The sequence below is a fragment of the Eumetopias jubatus genome, unplaced genomic scaffold (genome assembly GCF_037043125.1).
Source record: "Eumetopias jubatus isolate StellerSeaLion01/CBP00866 unplaced genomic scaffold, mEumJub1_p1.0 scaffold_4, whole genome shotgun sequence".
In the NCBI taxonomy this organism is placed as follows: domain Eukaryota; kingdom Metazoa; phylum Chordata; class Mammalia; order Carnivora; family Otariidae; genus Eumetopias; species Eumetopias jubatus.
Window position 1 is genome coordinate 70,654,271 of NW_028274810.1, and position 23,430 is coordinate 70,677,700.

Here is a 23,430-nt window from a genome sequence, read left to right on the forward strand (position 1 = left end):
GTGAAGAAACAGGAAATGCGATGCATTAAGTCATCAATAAAAACCTCCCCCAAAATGATACAGGTGTTAAAATTAGCAGACAAGAATTTCAATGCAGTTATTAATAGTTTCAAAGATAAAAATGGAGAATGTATGCAAATTAGATACCTCTACATACCTATTAAAATAGCTAAAATTAAAAAGACTGACAATACTAAGGGTTGGGGAGGATGTAGAGCAATAAGAACTCACATACATTGTTAGAATGTAAAATGGCACAAGCACTTTGGGAAAAGTGTTGACAGTGTCTTTTAAAATTATACTTGCCATAGAACTCACCCATTCCACTCTTAGGTATTCATCCAAGAGAGGTATTTATTCAATAAACAAATGTTTAAAAAAATGTTGACAAAAAGGCTTGTACATGAATGCTCACAGAAACTTAATTCAGAGCTAGGAACTATAGACACAACTAAAATATCCATCAATAAGTCAATGGATTAACAAATAGTGGTATATTATACAATTGAATACTTCTTAGCAGTAACAAGTAACAAACTCTTGATATATACAACATGTGTGAATCTCAAAAACATGATGCTGAACAAAAAAAGCCAGATATAAAAATGTACATATTGTGGGCGCCTGGGTGGCTCAGTCAGTTTATGTGTCTGCCTTGGGCTCGGGTCGTGATCCCAGCGTCCTGGGATCGAGTCCCGCATTGGGCTCCCTGCTCTGTGGGGGAGCCTGCTTCTCCCTCTGCCTCTGCCTTTCTCTCTCTCTCTCTCTGTCTCTCATGAATAAATAAAATCTTTTTTTTAAAAAAGTACATATTGTATTGTTCTACTTATATGAAGTTTTAAAACAAGAAGAAACTAATCTTTATCGATACAAAGCAGATCTGTGGTTGCTTGGAACCAGGGCAGTAGAGAGCCTGACTGCAAAGGGGCATGTGATACATTTTTGAAATGGTTAAAATGTTCTATGTATTGATTGTGATAATGATTACATGAGTGTATACATTGTCAAAACTCATCAAACTGTTGAGCGCCTGGGTGGCTCAGTCATTGAGTGTCTGCCTTCCGCTCAAGTCATGGTCCCAGCATCCTGGGATCTCCGTGGGAAGCCTGCTTCTCCCTCTCCCACTCTCCCTGCTCGTGTTCCCTCTCTCGCTGTGTCTCTCTCTGTCAAATAAATAAATAAAATCTTAAAAAAAAAAACTCATCAAACTGTATTTGTAAAGTAGGTTCATTTTATTATATGTAAATTATACCTCAATAAAGTTTTAGTTTTTTAAAACTAAAATGAAAGCAGAATAAATACAGGTTCAGATCAACAAATACAGAGAATCATCACCACCAGACTCATACTACAAAAAATGCTAAGGAAAGTTCTTTAGACTAAAGGAAAATGACACCAAAATAATCTACAGGAAGGCATCACCAGAAATGATAAATATGTGGGTGTGGTAGGCAGAATAATGGCCCATCAGAGATGTCCCTGGCTTAATCTCCAGAATCTGTGAATATGATAGTGACAAAGGTGAATTAAGGTTGCTAATCAGATGACATGGAGATGGAGAGATCATCCTGGATTATCTGGTCCAAAGAAATCAGAAGTATCCTTAAAAATGGAAGAGGGAGGCAGGGGAATCAGTGTCTGAGAGCAGATGGCCTCTTGAAGCCGGAAAAGGAAAGGGAACAGTTTCTCGCCTAGGGGCTCCTGAAAGAATGCAACCCTGCTCACATCTTGATTTTTTTTTAAGATTTTATTTATTTATTTGACAGAGAGAGACACGGTGAGAGAGGGAACACAAGCAGGGGGAGTGGGAGAGGGAGAAGCAGGCTTCCCACTGGGCAGGGAGCCCGATGCGGGGCTCGATGCAGGGCTTGATCCCAGCACCCTGGGATCATGACCTAAGCCGAAGGCAGAACTTAATGTCTGAGCCACCCAGGCACCCCTATTTATTTATTTTTAAAGATTTATTTGCTTATTTGAGAGAGTGTGTGCGCATGAGTGGGGGGAGGGGCAGAGGGAGAGAGCAAGATAGACTCAAGCAGACTCCCTGCTCAAGCAGACTCCCTGCTGAGCACGGTGCAGATAAAAATTCAGCAAGGATATACTAAACCAACGCTATCAAATACTTTGACCTAATTGACATTTGTATAACATCATACACAACAACTGCAAAGTGCACGTTCTTTTCAAGAGGGTATGGAACATTCAGCCAGAAAGGTCATATTCTGGACCATAAAAAAACTCAATAAATTTTTAAAAAGAGACATCATACAGGATATATTTTCTAGATTTAAATTAGAAATCAATAACAAGCTTTCTAAAAAGCCACAAATACCTGGTAAGCAATGTTTCTAATTAACTCATGGGCCAAAGAAGAAATAGCAAAGGAAATCATAAAACACTTTTAACTGTATAATAATAATAATAAAATATATATAAAATGTATGATATGGGGGCACCTGGGCGGCTCAGTCAGTTAAGCATCGGACTCTTGATTTCTGCTAAGGTAGTGATCTCAGGGTTGTGGGATTGAGCCTCGAGTAGGGCTCCACGTTGGGCGTGAAGCCTGCTTAAGATTCTCTCTCTCCCTCTGTCCCTTCAGCTCTCTCTCTCTCTCAAAAGGGAAAAAAAAGTATGAAATGCAGGTAAATCAGTGCTTAGAGAGAAATTTATAGCTTATATTAGAAAATAGAGGCTTAAAAATCAATTATCTCAGTTTCCACCTAAGAAACTAGAGAAAGATGAGCAAATTAAACCCAAATAGAATAAAGGAAATAAAGATTAAAGTTCGATGACATACAAAATGAACAATAGAGAAAATTAACAAAGCCAAAAAGTTGTTGTTGTTTTTTTTTTAAAGATTTCATTTATTTATTTGACAGAGAGAGAGACACAGCGAGAGAGGGAACACAAGCAGGGAGAGTGGGAGAGGGAGAAGCAGGCTTCCCGCTGAGCAGGGAGCCCGATGCGGGGCTCGATCCCAGGACCCTGGGATCACGACCTGAGCCGAAGGCAGGCACTCAATGACTGAGCCACCCTGGTGCCTGGAAAAGTTGGTTCTTTAAAAATATTAATAAAATGGGCAAACTCCTAGGAAGATTGAGCAAGAATAAAACAAAGAAGCACACATTTTTCATATCAGGAATGAAAGAGGGGATGTGACAACAGATTTTATAGACATCAAAGCATAAAAAGGAGGGGATTCTGGGAAGACGATGGTAATGGTGGCGGCGTAGTTCTATGTCCTCAGATCCCTGCATAAAAATTTATGTGGTGACTGGAGAGTAAAATTAAAAAAGAAAAAAACACGGACAACATTTACAACAAACTTTGGTGACAAAGGCATCTCCACAACCCCCAAATGTAAGCAGTGGGAACAAACTACCAACAGCCACCGGATCTGCACAGGATCAGCATCGGTGCAAGAGAAAGAAGGAAACGAAGGGATGACCTCTGACAGAACAAGAACAGGAGAGCTCAAAAAAGCCTACAGAGAGTCACCGGAACCAAGACAGGCCAATTACTGAGAACAGTAAATGAAACTAGGAGGGATCTGCCATCTAAAATAGCAGGAGAGTGCGGAGGGCCTGCAGTGAGAAAAGTCCAAGGGACTGGGGCAGGTCTGGCTCCTATGAACCGTCAAACTGACCCACCCCAGCTTCCTTCTAGTACCGTGCCGCACACCGAGAAGTTGCTTGGAGTGGAATCAAAATGTAGTAAGGTGGGGACAACACAGAGGAAGGAAAGGAGAGGCTAGAGGAGGGGAACAGAGCCAGGATACCCCAGGAAGCAAGCGGGGCAAAGTAACAGAGGAGGGAGCACTGTGATGTGATAAAAGTTTTTCCGAACCCCACCTCATTGTTTCAGTTCAGGAAAACTAATTTCACAGAAAATGAACAATACAAAAGTATCAAGGTCAAATTCCACATAGTTATCATAAAAGAACCATAAAAGTCACATTACTACAGATAATGAAGCACACCAGAAAGGCATGCCAAAAAACAGACCAAAACTGCTAACTACTATTTCACAACAAGCCAAAAGACACTAAGAACATGATATGATACATGAAAGGACAATATAAATCAGAATTAGAAAAATTCAGACATGATGCAACAGTACTCAGGACGGATGAGAAATGAAAGAAAAAAATCATTTTATATATTTTTTTAAAGATTTTATTTATTTATTCATGAAAGACAGAGAGAGAGAGAGGCAGAGAGAGAAGCAGCCTCCCAATGAGCAGGGAGCCCGATGCGGGACTCGATCCCAGGACCCTGGGATCATGACCTGAGCTGAAGGCAGACGCTCAACCATCTGAGCCACCCAGGCGCCCGAAAAAAATCATTTTAGATGTGAAGACTAAAAGTACACTAAACTAGAAAGAACAGTGAGCACAAAAGATGATGCCTTAGATATAAGATGGAAAAGAGGGAAAGTTTAAAAATAAAAAATATGAAGAGATAAAGAGTTAGACATTAACAAATAATGAAAATGGGCAAAAAGATAAAAAATCAGATAGATGAGTTCCAGAAGAAGAAAACCAGAGCAAAGGAATAGAATACTAAAAACTATTCTAGAAAGTTTCCTGAAATAAAGGAAAACCTCAAAACTATGTCTTCAAAGAGCATACTGCAAAGCTGAGAATGTGGTCCCCAAATGACCAGCACAAAGCCATTCTAATAAAATGATGAAGTTTATTTTATTTTAAAGATTTTATTTTTAAGTAATCTCTACACCCAACATAGGGCTTGAACTCACAACCCTGAGATCAAGAGTCATATGCTCCAGCGACTGAGCCAGCCAGGCACCCCTAAAATGACTGAACTTTAAAGAAAATGAAAAAATCCTGGGGCACCTGGGTGGCTCAGTCGTTAAGCATCTGCCTTCGCTCAGGTCATGATCCCAGGGTCCTGGAATCGAGCCCCACATCGGGCTCCCTGCTCCGCGGGAAGCCTGCTTCTCCCTCTCCCACTCCCCCTGCTTGTGTTCCCTCTCTTGCTGTGTCTCTCTCTGTCAAATAAGTAAATAAAATCTTTAAAAAGAAAAAAGAAAATGAAAAAATCCTTTGGGCATCTAAACACACACACACAGGAAAAATTAAATCATCATTAGGCTTTAACAGTAACACTTTATGCCAAAAGAAAATGAAGTAACATTTAAGAGACCCAAGAAAGGAAAGTGTGAACCTAGCAAAACAGACTTTGTAAGTATAAAGGGTACAGACTGGGGCGCCTGGGTGGCTCAGTCATTAAGCGTCTGCCTTCAGCTCAGGTCATGATCCCAGGGTCCTGGGATCGAGCCCCCGCATCGGGCTCCCTGCTCCACGGGAGCCCTGCTTCTCCCTCTCCCACTCCCCCTGCTTGTGTTCCCTCTCTCACTGTGTCTCTCTCTGTCAAATAAATAAGTAAAATCTTAAAAAAAAACAACAAAACAAAACAAAACCCAGAAAACATCTAAAGTCCTATAAAAATAAAAAAAATAAAAAAATAAAGGGCACAGACTTATCAACATGTAAGATCTCAGAGAACACTGTTGCCAAGTGCCCTTCCTGGGGAATCTACTAGAAAATCAGCTTCTGACAACCAAAGAGAGTAGAATGACGTAAAGACTAGAGATTAATGTTAATTATAAGATTACTCATAGAACTAAAACATATAAGGGCTAAGAAGGAGAGATCTATTACATAATGATTATATTCCCTAACAATGATTTACTACAGTTTTTTAATGAAGTAGAGAATGGGAAATGCATTTGCGAAATGCTTTCTTAATGTTTTCAGTAATCATATTGGTGGTAGTATTAATATTGTTATTCTGAGAGTGCTTTGTGGATTAGATAAAAGAAATGAGTAATTATGGAGTATCCTAATTCTGTTATCACCTGTGTCCTTGAAAACCAGGATTCTTGGTACAGAGAAAAGGAGCTAGACAAGAGATTGAGTAAAAGCTCTTTAATCGTGAATTTGAATTGAAAGTATTAATATGTACTCATGAGGTATTTTACCATATGTATGTTTGTCTGTGTGTGAGGGGTGGTTTATACACTATACAGTTGACCTTTGAAAAATGGGTTTGAACTGTGCAGGTTCACTTATACATGGATTTTGTTTTTATAAATACAGTATACTATTATAAATGTATTTTCTCTTATGATTTTCCTAACATTTTCTTTTCTCTAGCTTACTTTATTGTAAGGAAAAATATATAATACATATAACTACAAAATATGTGTTAATCGACTGTTTCTGTTATCAGTAAGGCTTCTAGTCAACATTAGGCTATTAGTGGTTAAGTTTTTGTAGAGTCAAAAGTTACATGCGGATTTTCAACTGGGCAGGGGGTTAGTGCCCCTAACCTATGGCATTGTTCAAGGGTCAACTCTACTATTTTGTCTATGCTTGACATTTTATATAAAACAAAACAACTGCAAGTGATTAAAAGACATTAAATATATTAAAAACTACAAATTCACAATAATAATTTGAAGAGAGAGCAAAACAAAACAAAATCGTCGAACACCAAGTTGCTAGGGCATCAATTTACTACTTTAACAGTGATAAATAAGGGAAGAGATTTAAGCATTCTTCTTGCTATTCTGGTATAAACTTTATTTTAGGGTAACAAAATAGTCCTAGAGGATGTGAAAAAGTTTTTCTCTATAGAATTAGAATAAAAGAGGGCATAACAGCATTAGAAAAGTCATCATTTTGTAATCTCTAGTGAAATAACCAATTTATAAAACGGACATTAATGGATGTTAAAACAATTTGGCAAAAAGTTGACAGGAACTTTATGATGCAGAATCAGTCTATCACCACCTGAAAAACAGAAGGAACCTGGGACCTGAAATGGACAGTGGAAGAGAGGAGTCCAAGCAGGAACATCTGTATTCCCCTGTAAGTGAAAAATAAATCTTTATTGTGTTCAATCACTGAAATATGAGGCAATTCATTATGGAAGTTAGCTTATTGTAAAAGAATATCATTTATATATAGTAAAACACATAAGAACACAATTATATATATATTTAAAGATACAAACATATCCAAACACATACTAAAACATTAGAGGGTATGCCTAGGTCAGGGAGAGGAATGAGAATAGGGCTCAAGGACCAAAAGAAGAAAATAAAGCAATAGAGGGGCTCGTATCAACTGAGGATGAGAGTTTACCATGCTCTGAGGAGCATGGTTTAATTTATTAAGGAATAAAAAATAATAATTTAAAAAGGTGGCAAGGAGGGGCGGCTGGGTGGCTCAGTCGGCGTCTGCCTTCAGCTCAGGTCGTGATCCCGGGGTCCTGGGATGGAGCCCTGAATCGCATCAGACTCTCTGTTCAGCAGGGAGCCTGCTTCTCCCTCTGCCTGCCGCTCCCCCTGCTTGTGCTCTCTCTGTCAAATAAATAAAATAAAATCTTAAAAATAAATAAAAATAAAAATAAAAACGTGACAATGAATCTACCCTTTCCAGAGAGAGCCCAGGCTAGTTCGCTGGTAATTATCTTCTGCCTTGAGGAGCACAGAATGGTTCTAGAGAGGAGGCAGTGTTGAAGAGAGAACTTTCTGGAACCGTCCACCATGTTCACCAGGAAAAGTGTCAAGCCTGAAAATTCCCCAAGCTGAGAATTTCTCCCTTCTGTCTCAGCTCTCCCTGGTAGAGATGATGCATTCTCCAGACATGGGGCCTGGACCTGGTCACCACCTTCCCACCACCCTTCACTCCAGGCTGAGGGAGGCTAGCCAAAACATAGGGGCTCATTCTGGGCCTGGATGCATCCATCTGCCCACCCTCCATCTCCGGTAGGCTGAATAATGGCCCTGCCTCCAAGGATGTTCATGTTCTAATCCTCAAAGCCTGTGAATATTTCACCTTTTATGACAAAAGGGACTTGGAAGATAAGGTTACATTAAGGATCTTGACATGGGGAGATGATCCTAGATCATCCCAGGGGGCCCAATATAATCACAAGCGTATGTAATCACAACATAATCCTCGTAAGAGAAAGGAGAATTAGAAAGAGATGAAAGGATGGAAGCAGAGGTCAGAGAGAAGAGAAGATGCTATCTGCTGCCTTCAAGATGGAGGAAGGGGCCACGAATCAAGGAATGCAAGCAGCCTCTAGAAGCTGGAAAAGGCAAAGAAATGGATTCTCCCCTAGAGTCTCCAGGAGGAATACAGACAGGTCAACACCTTGACTTTAATTTAGCCCAATGAAACTGATTTGGGACTTCTGACCTCCAGAACTGTAAGATAGTACATTTGGGTTGTTTTAAGCCAAGAAGTTTGTGGTAAATCATCACAGCAGCAGCAGGAAGCGAGTACATTGGCCCTGCTGCTGGGCAGCGTAGCCTGTTCTAGAAGAGGGACATCTGTGACACCGAGGATGGGGGAATCAGAGAAGACTTTCTGGAAGCCCAAGCAGCCAGACTGACCCAGTTTCATATTACAGTTGTTTTATTATCTATCTGACCTTGAGCAAATGTTTAAGCAACAATACATTGTTAATAATGCATTATTTATAGGGTTGCTAAGAATTAAATAGAATAATGTTTTAAATTACCTACTACTACCTAATTACCCACTTAAAAAAAATGAGTCACATCTCCTTGTGGGTTTACACACATTCATTCTTCCATTCATTCAATAGGTGTGACCGAGCACCCAGCAGTGCCTGGCCCCTTGCACACAGTGAGCTTGTCTGCTACAAGCCCTGAGCACTTCTCACCCAAGCTGCCACTGAGCCTCCAGTCCGCCCAGTGCTCAGCCTTACCATCCCATCCTAAATGCGGGCCCTCACACTTGCCCACTCCCGTGGTCTCCTATCTCCGTGATGGTCCATCATGCTGTCAGCACCACCCTTTACCCTCCTAGACATTGTTTCTGCAGCTGCCATATCTCATCCCTGCCTTTACCCATTTGTGCCTATCAAACTGGGCTCTATGTACTCCCTTGACCTGTGGAGTGTGGAGCTCCCCAACTTCACAGGACCCATCTGGATTTCCTCATCTCAAAGCTCCCCACCCCCACCCCACTTCTAACCTCCTGGTCCGAAATGCTGAGCTCTCTGCCTCCATCATATCTGGGCCTACTGGCCCTCCCTGGAAAAATAGTTGGTCCAGGATAATTTTTCTTGTATCTGCAGTCCAGATTCATGAACGCTTTACCCAATCCAGGTCCAAGGTTCTCTTCCCTCAGAGCCTATAGCTCTTTCTCCAAACACTGAGCTGCCTCTCTAGGGTGGGATTAAGAACCCAAATGTTAAATGGGAAAAATTGCTTTCTGTCCTTTGGGCTTGAGTGGTGTTGACTGGGTGGGGCAGGGGAACAGATAGGCTGGCCAAGTGATGGCACTGTAGATCTGGGTTCTCTAACCCGGGCATTGCTGTGCATCTACAATGGGTGACACTGGGCAAATCTCTGCCCTCTCTAGGCCTGTCTCTCTAGCCTGTCTGTGCACTAAGTGGCTGGTTCTGTAAGGCTGTACTTGAGCTTGGAGGTTCTATGCAGCTATTCCTGGCAATGGTGCATAATGGCCACGAGAGGGCGTGCAACCCCTTCAGCTCAGAAGTTTGTAGCCTAATCAAACAAGTAAGCTTCAAAAAGGGACACAAGGCTTCTAAGTGAAAAAGGTAGTTTACCCAAGAGCACACTACAAAATGGCAACAGAGTTGGGGCTGGAAAAGGGTATTTGTATTCCCAGCCAGAGGGGAAATCAGGACCCCCCAAGACCAGGAGAGGTGGTATGGAGAGGGCTGGCAGGTAGCAAAGGAGAAGGGGCTAGGAATATACTTTAGAGATTTCCATCACTTTGAGGGGATGGGAGAAGAGAGGGTCTTTAGGGGAGAGCCACAGGCTGAATGTATTGCCCCAAAAGGATTGGAGTGGTGCTTGCAGAACAAAACCTGAGGAATTTAGGGGAAGTGGAGGTGAACTTGGCTTCCTTCCCTTCCCCAGCATAGAATGAAAAGTAAAGACATTGCAGGAGTTATTCTAGGATTTGGGGAAGACCGCTTCTTCACGTGAGATGGCACAGCAACTAGGCAAGGATCACCTGACATCCTTTTCTCTCCTTTTTGCCTTCCAATAATTAGTTTCAGGCCCCAGGAAAGATAAGGACCAAAATATGGACAGTTAGCTGGGGTTCAAAGGGTTCATCTCCAAGCATTCATTCTCTGACATTAGTTATAGCCCCCCCACCTCTGACCTGTCCCCTCCTTGGGCCCCAGGTTGGCAGCTTCTGTGTATTCTTTCTTTGCTGTAAATCACTAGGGCCCTAGGACCCAGGCCCAGAGCCGGTCTCCCGCCCTCTCCTCAGGTCCCAGGAGTCCAGGGCTTGCTCTAAGGGAGGAAGGAAAGCAGGCTTCCTCTGGATCTCTCCCCCTCCCAGGATGTGGGCCCTAGGACCAAAGAGCCTCTGTCTTTCCCTGCCACACACCCTCACCACCACCCATTGTAACCCAGACAAGGGGATTTGTTGTATCTCAGCCTCTGGCACACATCCTTGTGACCAAATGGAGGAAAGTCCGGGGCAGGATGGGGGAAGGGAAATCACAGGATCCAAGAAGACACCTCCCCCCGCCCTTTGGAAATTATGATACACCTCCAGCGCAACAGAGACTTCAAGCTTCTCCTCTCTCTGATTTCCATCGGCAATGGGGAGAGAAAGGGGGTGGATGGAGGACTCACTGGCATATAAAAGGCCTGTGGAAGTGAAAACCGAGAAGGTGTGGAGACACAAAGGTTGGACGTCCTGGCAGACAGATTTGGAGCCAGAATACACGAATGGGGGCAACCCCGGGACAGGGAAAGACAGGGGACCAAACAGGGCAGGCTGGACAAACTTTGGAGAGCCGTGGGTAGAGGCCCCTGCGTTTCCCTTCCTAAAAGCACAGATGTAGGAGTGCTTGCATCAGACAGGGATGTGGGCACAGAGGAAGTGAGACCCTCTAGAATAAAATGAGAGCACCCCGTTTAAAAAGTAAGAATCTTTCTGAAAAGAAGCACAAACCTCTGACAGTGAGAAGCTTTCCTACCAGAAGGGGGGAAGGGTATGGTCCTGCTTGCAAGAAGTAACAGTATGGAGAATAAACGGTATGGTCTTGCCTAGCAGCAAGGGCTGCTATACTGACTATACTGACCTACCACCCCCGAGAGACTGGTACAGAGGAAAGGCTAAGCCATCCTGGCAGGAAATGACATCACTCACCAGACAGGAAGGGATGGTTCTACCAACCCCAAAGGCTTCTGGGAGGACGACTCCATGGAGGGTTGGCCCTGAATGTCCATGTCCCTCCACAGTTCTCCATCTTGGCCAAGAAGGGGCAAGACTCCTAGATGTTGGGTGAGGTAATTACCCCATCTCTTCCTCAGTGATCTCTTAGGCATCCTAAATCCCTCAAATCCTTACCTAGTTGCAGAGGAAAGGGAAAGGTGCTATTGTACCATAAGCCACAGGTCAAGCCTCTAGAGTCAATGTATCTATGGAAATAGCTCTAGGGTCCCCATAATTGAGGGATAAAGGCAGAGAGAGCCTCCTCAGGGACCAGAAGGATGATAAGGCCAGGTTTCCATGGTAACTGATTCCAGTGCAGCCTCTTCCTGGACCCAGAACGAGGGAGAATAAATTTTAGGGAGACCAGGGCCTAGCGATGAAAGAGTCATAGAGATACAAAAGGGTGGGAAAGTTATTATAAGAAGGTCACATCATCCTGGCACTGCCAGTACCAGTGGGCCTCAAAGCCCAGTTTGGCACTTTCATCCTCTAGTGGTTCAGGAGGTCCACCTTGGAGCCCCTCCCCTGGGGGCTTCCATACAGCCCTCAAGCTCCCTAGCCTGCTGGCTGTCAGGTCCACCTCAGTCCTGGCCCTGTCCACACTGGGTATACCCTTTGCCCAGTCCATCTCAGGATGGGGAGCCCCAGGGGGTCCCTGTTCATCCAGCTCGCTGGGGGCCACCGTGTCTAGGAAGCTGCCAACGGAGAGGCTGTCCAGCCGGTCAGTGGAGCTGGCGTCAGGCAGGCTGTCCCAGCTCCCTCTCCTTGAGTGGCCTGGGCTCCCGCCCGTCAGGCTACATTGGCTGCTGGTGAGGCTGCCGCAGTGGCTGGTCAGTGTCCCCCTCTCCTCCAACAGCCAGCGCACAGCCTCGAGGCCCTCATTCAAGGTCAACAGCTGCTGCAGGATCTTCACATCGATGGCTCGCAGGTAAGCCTGGGGGAGTGAGAGAAGGAATCAGTCTGAGGTTCTGAGCCAGGGGTTTCCCAAATGTTTCCAGAGACCCCGCTTTGTACTCTAACCAACCATGCTTCAATTTCAAGAAGCTGGGAATAGAAGCACGGTTGGTTTAGAGTGTGGGCATTAGAAGCAGACAGATCACTGTTTAAAATCTCAGTTCGGGGGCGTGCCTGGCTGGCTCAGTCGCTGGAACATGTGACTCCCGATCTCAGGGTTCTAAGTTCTACACCCATGTTGGGTGTAGAAATTACTTAAAAATAAAATCTTAAAAAAAAAAAAAATCTCAGGGCGCCTGGGTGGCTCAGATGGTTAGGCGTCTGCCTTCGGCTCAGGTCATGATCCCGGGGTCCTGGGATCGAGTCCCACATCGGGCTCCCTGCTCCTTGGGAGCCTACTTCTCCCTCTGCCTCTCTCTCTCTCTCTCTCTCTCTGTCTTTCATGAATAAATAAATAAAATCTTTAAATAAAAAAACTCAGTTCTACCACTGATTAGTGGATGACTGTGAACAACTTTCTTTTTTTTTTCTTTTAAGATTCTACTTATTTATTTGACAGAAAGAGAGCCGAAGAGCACAGGCAGGGGGAGCAGCAGAGGGAGAAGCAGGCTTCCCGCTGAGCAGGGAGCCCGTCTTGGGACTCGATCCCAGGACCCCGGGATCATGACCTGAGCCGAAGGCAGATGCTCAACCGACTGAGCCACCCAGGCACCCTGTGGACAACTTTCTTATATTCTTTGAGCCTTGGTTTCCTTGTAAAACTGGGCTACATCACTCATCTCACAGGATGGCCGTGAGAATTCTGAGATGCTATTTATTAAGTACTCAACACAGTGCTTGACGCAGAGTAGGGTCTCAGTAAATTTTTTTTTTTAAAGATTTTATTTATTTATTTGAGAGAGAGAGAGACAGCGAGAGAGGGAACACAAGCAGGGCGAGTGGGAGAGGGAGAAGGCTTCCCGCGGAGCAGGGAGCCCGATGCGGGGCTCGATCCCAGGACCCCGGGATATGACCTGAGCCGAAGGCAGACGCTTAATGACTGAGCCACCCAGGCGCCCCTCAGTAAATGTTTAGTATTGAAATCTGATCCTTTTGAGCTTTGAATTTCCACAGAGTATTAACTATTGAAACGTCCAGATTCAAAGAACAGCCTGATAGGGAGCCTGGTGTTAATTAGGAAGTAGGGCCAAAGGGAGGCAAGAGCTGGGGAAGAAAGAGGAAGCTAACCTGGTTCCCCAGTCCCTTCAGGGTGTTGGTCGCCATTGTTCAAAGGGTCAGAACCCTGCTGGCTGGGGATTCGGGGCTTCTCTTCACCACACACCTGTCTCCGTCTGTACTGGGAGTAAGTCTGATTGACCGGGGAATCTCCAGGGTCCCTCTCAGCTCAGATGCCCTAAGTTATCTTCCCCAAACACAAGTCTGAATCTGTCCCTCCCCTGCTCAAGAGCCTTTCTGGGCTTTGCATCGCTCTTGGAGAAGAAAATCTGAACCCTTCAGCGCTGGCATTCCAAAGCTCTCAGGATGCGGCCCCTGCACGTCTCTCCAGCTTCACCTCTAGTTTACTGCCCCGGGAGCAGTGTGTCTTGTCACACACGACCTTCTGATTTCGTTTTATTTGCTTTTCTTTGTAATCAAAGTAATGGGTGCACATAGATTAAAGAGGCAAACAGTTCTGTGAGATTTATCACGAAAGTACTAGGCCTGCATCCTAATCCTAAATCTCACTCCCCTGAGACAACTATTAATCATTTAGCTGTTTATTTTGGTACTTACTTTCAAATCTCCAAATAACATGCTACTTAGTGACTTTTAAGTTTTAGGTGTTTTCTATTGACTTCCCACATGATGGAAGGTTAAGGATTTAATTCTCATCCTACTACCCACTCCTCTGCCATACAGACACCTTTCCCATCTCCCGGTATTCCCAACATATGCAATAAAATGAGTTGTTTGGTGATTACCTTATAAGGATCTGGAAATGCTCTTCACAGCTGAGTTGTACAGTTTACTATGGTTACTTTTCATTTCTTACTTCATGTTTTCCTTAGAATAATTTTTTAATGATCTTTTAAGATTTTATTTATTTGTCAGAGAGAGCACAAGCGGGGGGGCAGCAGGCAGAGGGAGAAGCAGACTCCCTGCCGAGCAGGGAGCCCGATGCAGGGGCTCGATCCCAGGACCCTGGGATCATGACCTGAGCCGAAGGCAGACGCTTAACGACTGAGCCACCCAGGAGTCCCAATAATAACAATTATTATTATTATTCCTTAGAATTTATGCCTTAGAATAATAGTAAATGATATATACCATACCTTATTCCATTATTGTTATATTATTACTACTACATTACTACTCCTCTTTTGCTTCGTTTGCTACACAGTGATCAGTAAGTCATCCCCAAACCCTCTCCCAATTGTCTGAATTTTCATCTCAAGGTATTTAAACATATCACATATTCTATCTATTCCATGTTCTTAGAGGCAGCTCTTCAGAAGCCTTCTGATCTGCCCCAATCTGAACCAGCTGCACAACTGTCCTCCATGGATCCCCCTTCACTAGCAACCTAGGGATTCCTCTGCCTCTTTTCCTGAGTTGGATCTCTTGTTTCCTGGGTCCATGTCATCTTCCTTCTTGATTCACTCCTTCACTGTGTGTGTGGTGTTTTGCCTCCAGTTAGTTCCTCCAGTGGTTTCCTGAGGAAGTTTATATAGAAGGTACATTTGTTGAAGTTTCACATGTTTTAAAATGCTGTTCTTCTTCCCTCACACTGTTGACAGTTTGTTGGGTATAGAGTTCTAGGTTAAAAATAATTTTTCTTCAGGATTTAAGGCATCGTTCCGTTGTCTTTTAATTTTCAGTGTTACGCTTGAAAAGTCTGATGCCATTCTGATTCCTGGTCATTCATATGTGACGGTCTTCCTATTCTTTGTGGAAGTTTTCAGGATCTTCTCTTTGGTCCCAGTGTTCTAAATTATCCCAATAATCTGCCATGGTGTGTCTGTTTTCATCCATTGAACTGGCCACTTGTTGGGCCCTTCTATTTTTTAAAAAATTTATTTATTTCGGGGGGGGAAGAGGAGCGGAGGGAGAGGGAGAGGGGAAGCAGAGTCCCTGCTGAGTGCAGACCCTGACACAGGACTGGGGTGGGGGGAGCGAGAACATGACCTGAACTGAAACCAAGAGCTGGACGCTCAACTGACTGAACCACTCAGGCACCCCTTGTTGAGCCATTTATTTTATTTATTTATTTTTTATATTTTATTTATTTATTTGACAGAGAGAGACAGAGCGAGAGAGGGAACACAAGCAGGGGGAGTGGGAGAGGGAGAAGCAGGCTTCCCGCTGAGCAGGGAGCCCGAAGTGGGACTCGATCCCAGGACCCTGAGATCGTGACCTGAGCCAAAGGCAGACACTTAACTGACTGAGCCACCCAGGCGCCCTGTGTTGAGCCCTTTTAAACTGGAGACTCGTGTCCTTCAGTTCTGGGAGATTTTCTTTATTTCTTTGATGATTATTTCTCCTCCGCTATTTTTCTGTTTCTTCCTGGAAATCCTATTATTTGAATAGAGGGTGTCCTGGATTGATACTTTTCTTTTTCTCTCTTCCATCTTTTTCTATATTTGTTCTAGTTTCTGAAATATTTCAACATTATCAATGCTTCTATTGAGTTTTTTCATATTTTCCTCTCATGTTCTTATTTCTAAGAGTTGTTCCAGTTCTCTGAATGTTCTCCTTCTTTTTTTAAGATTTTTTATTTATTCATTTGAGACAGAAACAGAGAGAGAGAGAGCATGAGAAGGGGGAGAGGCAGAGGGAGAGGGAGCAGCAGACTTCCCGCTGAGCAGGGAGCCCCACGCGGGGTTCAATCCCAGGATCTGGAGATCATGACCTGAGCTGAAGGCAGACACTCAACCATCTGAGCCACCCAGGCACCCCAATATTTTCCTTTCTAAAAAAAAAATTATGATTTATTTACTTGAAAGAGAGAGAGTGAGTGAGGGGGGTGGTGCAAAGGGAGAGAGAGAATCCCCAGCCGACTCCATGCGGGCCTCAATCCCACAACCCTGAGATCATAACCTGAGCCGAAATCAAGAGTCGGTCGCTTAATGTACTGAGCCACCGAGGCGCTCCTGAATGTTTTCCTTTTTATAGGTTCCTGCTGTGGCTGCAATAATACCTCTTATCTTTTTAAGGACATAATTAAGTTTTTTAAAAAGATTTTATTTGGGGTGCCTGGGTGGCTCAGTTGGTTAAGCGACTGCCTTCGGCTCAGGTCATGATCCTGGAGTCCTGGGATCGAGTCCCGCATCGGGCTCCCTGCTCAGCAGTGAGTCTGCTTCTCCCTCGGACCCTCCCCCACTCATGCTCTCTCTCTCTCTCTCTCTCTCTCATTCTCTCTCTCAAATAAATAAATAAAATCTTTTAAAAATAATTAAAAAAAGATTTTATTTATTTGACAGAGACACAGTGAGAGAGGGAACACAAGCAGGGGGAGTGGGAGAGGGAGAAGCAGGCTTCCCGCCGAGCAGGGAGCCCGATGTGGGGCTTGATCCCAGGACCCTGGGATCATGACCTGAGCCGAAGGCAGACGCTTAAGGACTGAGCCACCCAGGCGCCCCGATAATTAATGTTTTATATAAGTTCTCATCTCCTGGTATTATCTCCATTTCATTCAAGGTGTTTTTTCTGTTTATTTATGTCTGTATAGTCAGAGGGTCTCATCATATGTCGTACAGCCTCTAGCAGCTGCTCAGACTTCAGAGTGGTCTCTAAAAAGCTGATTGCAAACTTTACGTACATATGTGAGGCTTGCCAACTCTGAGCCTCACTAGTAATCATCTGGCTGGGTTACTTGGGTTAGCCCTGAAGTCAGTATCTCTTGCAGTATTTTTCTCTTGGGTTCACCACATTCACCATATTCTACCCATCTCAAGAATATAACATAAAGCTGTCAAGGAAGGGGAAAGGCTGTAAGGGTATTTAAGAACACTTGGTACAGGGGCACCTGGATGGCTCAGTCATTAAGCGTCTGCCTTCAGCTCAGGTCATGATCCCAGGGTCATGGGATCGGGCCCCACATCGGGCTCCCTGCTCAGCAGGAAGCCTGCTTCTCCCTCTCCCACTCCCCCTGCTTGTGTTCCCTCTCTCGCTGTGTCTCTCTCTGTCAAATAAGTAAATAAAATCCTAAAAAAAAAAAACACTTCGTACATTTTTACTTAATCTTTCTTTTTTTAAAAGATTTATTTATTTATTTGAGAGAGAGAGAGAGTGTGTGTGTGCAAGACAGCGGGGTTGGGGGGGATAAGGGTGGGGATGCGGGGAGAGGCAGAGGGAGAGGGAAAGAATCTCAAGCAGATTCCCCACTGACCACGGAGCCCCACGTGGGGCTCAATCTCACCACCCTGAGATCCTGACTTGAGCTGAAATCAAGAGTTGGCTGCTTAACCAATTGAGCCACCCCAGGTGCCCCTACTTAATCCCTCTTGCCCTCAACTTTACTTGTTGTCTCTCAATCTGGAGACCTTCGGTGCTAGTTTTTTTAAAAATATATATTAATTGATAAATGTTTATTAAATTATTCAGGACAGGGGCGCCTGGGTGGCTCAGTTGGTTAGCGTCTGCCTTCTGCTCAGGTCATGATCCCAGGGTCCTGGGATGGAGGCCTGCATTGGGCTCCCTGCTCCGTGGGAAGCCTGCTTCGCTTCTCCCTCTCCCACTCCCCCTGCTTGTGTTCCCTCTCTCGCTGTGTGTGTCTCTCTCTCTCTGTCAAATAAATAAATTAAATTAAATTTAAATTTAAATTTAAATTTAAAAAAGCTTAAAAAAACAAAAACAAAGGTTAAGTAGGACTTAGCCTGAGTAAGCGGTGGAGAGAGGCATTCCAACCAGAGGGCACAGCATGTAACCCCTCCAATTCAAAGCAGACTTTCCGTGGGTGCCCGGCTGGCTCAGCCAGTAGTGTGTGACTCTTGATCTAGAGATTGTAGGTTCAAGTCCCACTTTGGGTGTAGAGATTACTTAAAAATAAAATCTTAATTTTTATAAAGACTTTATTTATTTGAGAGAGAGCGAGAGAGCACAAGCAGGGGGAGTGGCAGGCAGAGGGAGATGGAGAAGCAGGCTCCCCAGTGAGCAGGGAGCCTGAAGCGGGGCTCAATCCCCAGACCCTGAGATCATGACCCGAGCTGAAGGCAGGCGCTTAACCAACTGAGCCACCCAGGAGCCCCAAAAATAAAATCTTAAAAATAAAAAAAAGTAGTCTTTCCAGAGTACAAATCTGACCATGTCACTCCTTAATGAAGACTCTTCCAGGAAGCCCATCCTGGGTTCTAGTAACACTTATCATCCTGTACCAGAGTTACTAGTCTGTCTCCCTCTTTCCTGTGAACTCAGCCTGTGAGCTCCCTGACAGCAGGTCCTGCACAGTTCATTGATGGCGCTTAGCCTCAGATTGGATGGGTCAGAGTCAGCTTTGTGATCTCTTGCCTTTAATATCCTTGGCCCCTCTGGTGGTCTCCAGGATTCAGGGGGTTGAGTTTTGCCGTGCTGATGGGAAATGAATCTGAGAACTAGATTCTATAGTCCTGTGACAGTGGGATTCCCTGACTGTGACAGCAACACTCCCCAGAATAGAAAAAAGCAAGGCTTTCTTGCCAGAAAAAAAAACACTCATTCCATACCATCTCTTTGGAAACAGAAAGAGGATAAATCCTCAGGACAGATACAGCCTCAAAAGCCACTCCAAAACAATTCTCTTCCCAGGGGGATTCAGGTCCCCCACTACCCTCTTAACACATACACAGCAGACTCTGCCCAGCCCCAGGGTCACAAGTATGGCTTCCTCCTTGCTCAATCCACATCAGGCCCTGGGGCAAAGCCCAGAGATCCCAGGCCCAGCCCCCTGGCCATGGATTGAGATTCTCACACTATTGTTACTAGGACTATATGATCCCACAAGCCCCTGTCCCCTCATCCTCCAAGAGGCAGAAAAACTGAGGCCAACAGAAAGTCAGGGCTCTACTCAAGATCTCAAAATGATGCAGGAGCTGAGTCAGGACTTGAACCCATGACTTCCCCCTCCTTGCCTAAAGCTTTTTTTTTCAAGCTGCTCTGTGGGGGTGGGTTGTCGCAGCAACAGTTCTTTGGGTAGGAGGATTAAGTAGGGGAGGTTGCTATTGTTTCCCTTACCACAAATCCCAGAGTCTGGCTGGTTCACTCAACCTGTGAGACGGGGAGGGAAGCAAGAGGAAAGGAGCCTAGAGGCAGGAATAACCTTGGCCTTAGGAGCAGGCCTGCCCCCTCCCTGCAGGAGTGCTTAAAGAGCTTGGACCAGTTCTGCCACCAGTGAGTGGCTCCAAGGGAAACCGTCTGCCCAGCGCCCCCCCCCCCCCCCCCCCCCGCCCCAAGTGGGCAGGGTTGAGTACACAAAGACATCTTGGCCAAGGAAGGAGAAAGGAATGGAGTGGGGAGCCTTTCCCTGTTCTGGCCCCCAGCAGGCTCCCTCCTTTGTACCTTTAATGGGCAGCCTAGGGTCCCAGGCCAGGCTAGGTCAAGAACGTAGAGACCTAATCAGAATTTAGAGGTACCCCCTTAAAGTTTACAAACTGCTAATCTCCATCAAAGGCAAAAGAGTGAGAGCCAGAGAAGAGGCATGGCTTCTCCACTGACTCCCTGTGTAAGCGCAGGTGAGCCCCTTAACACCTGCAAGCATGCTTCATCTATGGGACTGGGGAAAGATGACTGCTTTTCTCACTTCAATGACATAAAATGTCTTTAAAGTGTCTGGCACAAAGCAGATCTCAATGGTAAAAATGTAAAGTGCAGGCAGATCATCTGAGTTCAAAGCCTGGCTCTGCTTTTTACTTTTTGTATGACCTTGGGCAGTTACTTAACCTCTTTGTACCTCAGTTTCTTTATCTATAAAATATCATTTGCCTAATAAGGTTGCTGTGAGGATTAAGCGAATATTTTGTAAAGGGCTCAGCATGATGCCTGGCACCACTTTGTACAATGAAGCAAAGTCAAGCCCCTCCCTTAGGTGGGCAGTCACAGCCCTCTCTGAAGAATTTGGCATTCACTTCCAACCTTCGGGCCAAGTGCACACCTGGCATTTAAATCCTTCCCCCACGGAGCCTTCCCTGATTGCTCTGCCCAGAAAGTTCTCCTCCCAGCCTAAGAGCCCCCATGCCCTCCTTCTCTGCTCTCTCACAGCCCAGCTAGGCAGATGGTGGGCTCCAGAAAGACCTATTAGCTGACACACTTACTGTGGCCTCCTGGTTCTGAGCCAGAGAGAATTCTTCAGTTCCCCAGAACTGGCTGCAAAGTGGTGGCAGGTGTAAATTACCCCTTCACCGGAACCAGGGCCTTGGGGAGCCTAGGCAGCCCCAAATGCCCTTCTGGCTCTGAGTCTAGACCAGCAGCAACAGGGGAGGGGGAGGGTGCCTATTTCCTTCTTTTCTCCCCAAGAAGGTACAGATGAGATGCAAAAATCCAGTATACCTGGGGGGCTCAGGGGTGATGGCACCAACACTGATGTTGCTGCTACTCTGCCCAAGTTCTAGGAACTTCCAAGTACTTTAAGTGGGGGTCGGGTCGGGGGAGGTTGGGGAACGGGAGGGTGTTTCTAGTGGCCCTAGTCCAGGCGGTTTTCACCCAGGTCTCTTCTGTGCTGAATCCTGTCATGGACACCGAGGCCTCAGACTAGCAAACGCTGCACCCAGTTTGCAGTAGAAGAAACTGGTTGCCCTATAATGGCGGCCAGGGGATAGATGGCCCAAGGTGGGGGGTCGGGTGGGGGCAGATTTGTGCTGTGCTAGATTCTCAGTGCTTCCCAGCCCCACCACTCCCCTCCCAAATATTTGGCAGGAAAAACTTCCAAGAGCCAGTGCCTCCCACCTCAAGTCTTCAGGACCCACTCACCTTTGGAGGGGCAATTAATGGACCCCAGGGTTTAAGGATTGACCTGGGGGGGATCCTGAGGACTTAGATACGGCGTTTTAATCCGCTCCTCTCCACTCCAACTCGGGGCACAAGTCTGTCCCTTCCAACCCTAGCTGGGGACTCCGTCCTCCTGGCCCATGGAGCCCACACTCACCAGCTCCATCCTCAGCGCCATGATCTTGTCCCCCAGGCCGTGGCCGTGGCCGGTGCTAGGCGCCCCCGGGAGCAGCAGGGCGCCGGGGGTTCCCGGCTCCCATTCGCCTCGCAGCCCGCGGAGCAGCCCTTCAGGGGTCTTCCTGCCCACCTTGCCCTCCACATCTCGCAGGTCAGGCGTCTGGGATTCCGCAGTCCCCTCCATGCGGGCCTACGGCTGAAGAGGACCGGGCGACCGGACGGCGGGGTCTCGTTCCCGGGGTTCTCCTTTCCGCGCTGCTGGTGCGGAGCCGAACCGGTGGGTCCCCGCGGGCGCCGCGCGGGGGCGGGCGGAGGGCGCCGTAACACTCAGAAAAGCCGCGCAGAGCGGGTCTGGGCGATCTGTACTTGGATTTGTACTTGAAAGAGCACTAGGAGAGTTCAGTGCCTTCTCCCCACTCCGCCAACTGAATCCAGCCAGTCACACAGCAGGCGCCCAGTAAGTGTTTGCTGAAAAAAGCTAAGCATCCTCAGTTAGGGATATGGGCGTTTAAGGAACAGAGGTGACAGAAGCTGCAGAAGGTTTTGAAAGGCTTCTTGGAGTAGAGGGGCTGGATCTACAGCAATGGTTAGAATTTAGCTAGCTACTGACGCACACATACACTTTCAATGTAGCCACTGAATTTATTTTTTATTTTTTTAAAGTTTACTTATTCATTTATTTTAAAGTAAGCTCTACACCCAACATGGAGTTCGAACTCAGACCCGGAGATCCAGAGTTACATGTTCTTCTGACTGAGCCAGCCCAGTGCCCTGTCACTGAGTTTAAAGAAGTAGAAAATAACGTTCTTCTGGCCAATGAGAAGCAACCAGTATTGAAGATGAAAAGGTCCACATGGGCCAGATCATGCTTGATCCTGTAGACTGATGTTTCTTAAGCTTGACTGTCTGTGGCTATGAATTTTCTGCGAATCTTGTTAAAACGCAGATGGTGATTCTGTAGATCTGAGGAGCCTGAGGTCCTTTTCTAACAAGCTCCCAGGTGATGGCCATGCTGCTGGGCCAGGGACCACACTTTGAGTAACAAGGGTTATAGAAGATAGTTCTGTGGTGCTTGGATTATATTTTATAGGCAATGGGGAACCATGAAAAACTTTTTTTGTTTGGCTTGATTTGGGTATTTAATCCAAGTAATTCCAGTGCGTGGTCACAGAAGGATTTACGTAAAGATAGTTAACTTGCTCTATCCTTTTCCACTCCAGCCCCACTCCCCGGCGGCAACGAACCCCACATACACTGGGGCGCCTGGGTGGCTCAGTCGTTAAGCGTCTGCCTTCGGCTCGGGCCATGGTCCCAGGGTGCTGGGATCGAGCCCCACATCGGGCTCCTGGTCTCTCTGCTCGGCAGGAAGCCCGATTCTCCCTCTCCCACTCCCCCGCTTGTTTTCCCTCTCTCGCTGTGTTTCTCTTTGTCAAATAAATAAAATCTTAAAAAAAAAAAAAACCCACATACACTTATACAGCACTACTATTTATTAATTTTAAATATTGTCTACTGACTTCCTGTTATGATAAATATTTGTCTCGCACTCTGTACTTGCCCTCTTCCATTGACCTATATATTTCTATCATTATTTTTAGATCATTTAATGGTTATCTCTGTAACCTTAAGTAAAATATTTTTCCTGAGTATCTCTTGGTCCACAGAAGGGTTATCAGAGGTTAAAAAAACAGATTTGCTTTTTTGAAAAATTACTCTGGATTTTGCAAGGGGAAAGGATTGGAGGGGTACAAATCTGGAGTCAAGGAAACTGATTGGAAGGCAAGAAACTGAAATGGACTGGACCAGGGGCTGGTTGTGAGGTTGGAGAAGAGTTAGGCCAGAATGGAGAACTCTTAAGGAGGTAAGATTGACAAGACTTGCTGACTGGTTACATTCATTTATAGTGGCATTCATGAAGGCTTGTTCAAGAAAACAAATGATTCCAATAAATATTATGGAGAGTCTACTATTTGCTAGCCAGTGTGTGTGGTACAGAGAATACAGTGATGAGCAAACATACCTGGACTGGTCACTGGAGAAGAGGATTCATGGGTGACTCTCAGCTGTTTGGCCTGATGCCATTCAAAAAGGAA

At 45.5% G+C, this 23,430-nt stretch overlaps 1 protein-coding gene across 1 annotated transcript; it reads right to left on the bottom strand.

Annotated features, from left to right (window-relative positions):
* Window positions 1–11,684: 11,684 nt before the first annotated feature.
* Window positions 11,685–21,521, bottom strand: LURAP1 (leucine rich adaptor protein 1). The gene is made up of 2 exons (XM_028123440.1): window positions 21,318–21,521; window positions 11,685–12,203 (listed from the first exon to the last, which is right to left on the bottom strand). The coding sequence occupies exons 1-2, from the start codon at window positions 21,519–21,521 to the stop codon at window positions 11,685–11,687; spliced, it is 723 nt and encodes a 240-aa protein (XP_027979241.1).
* Between the last annotated feature and the right edge of the window lie 1,909 nt (window positions 21,522–23,430).

Bases quoted from the DNA above. Each gene is read 5' to 3' on its own strand.
- LURAP1 (XM_028123440.1), bottom strand. From the start codon at position 21,521: ATGGAGGGGACTGCGGAATCCCAGACGCCTGACCTGCGAGATGTGGAG. The intron at 12,204-21,317 runs GTGAGTGTGGGC...TCACTCCCCCAG, and splicing joins TGGCGCTGAGGATGGAGCTG to GCTTACCTGCGAGCCATCGA.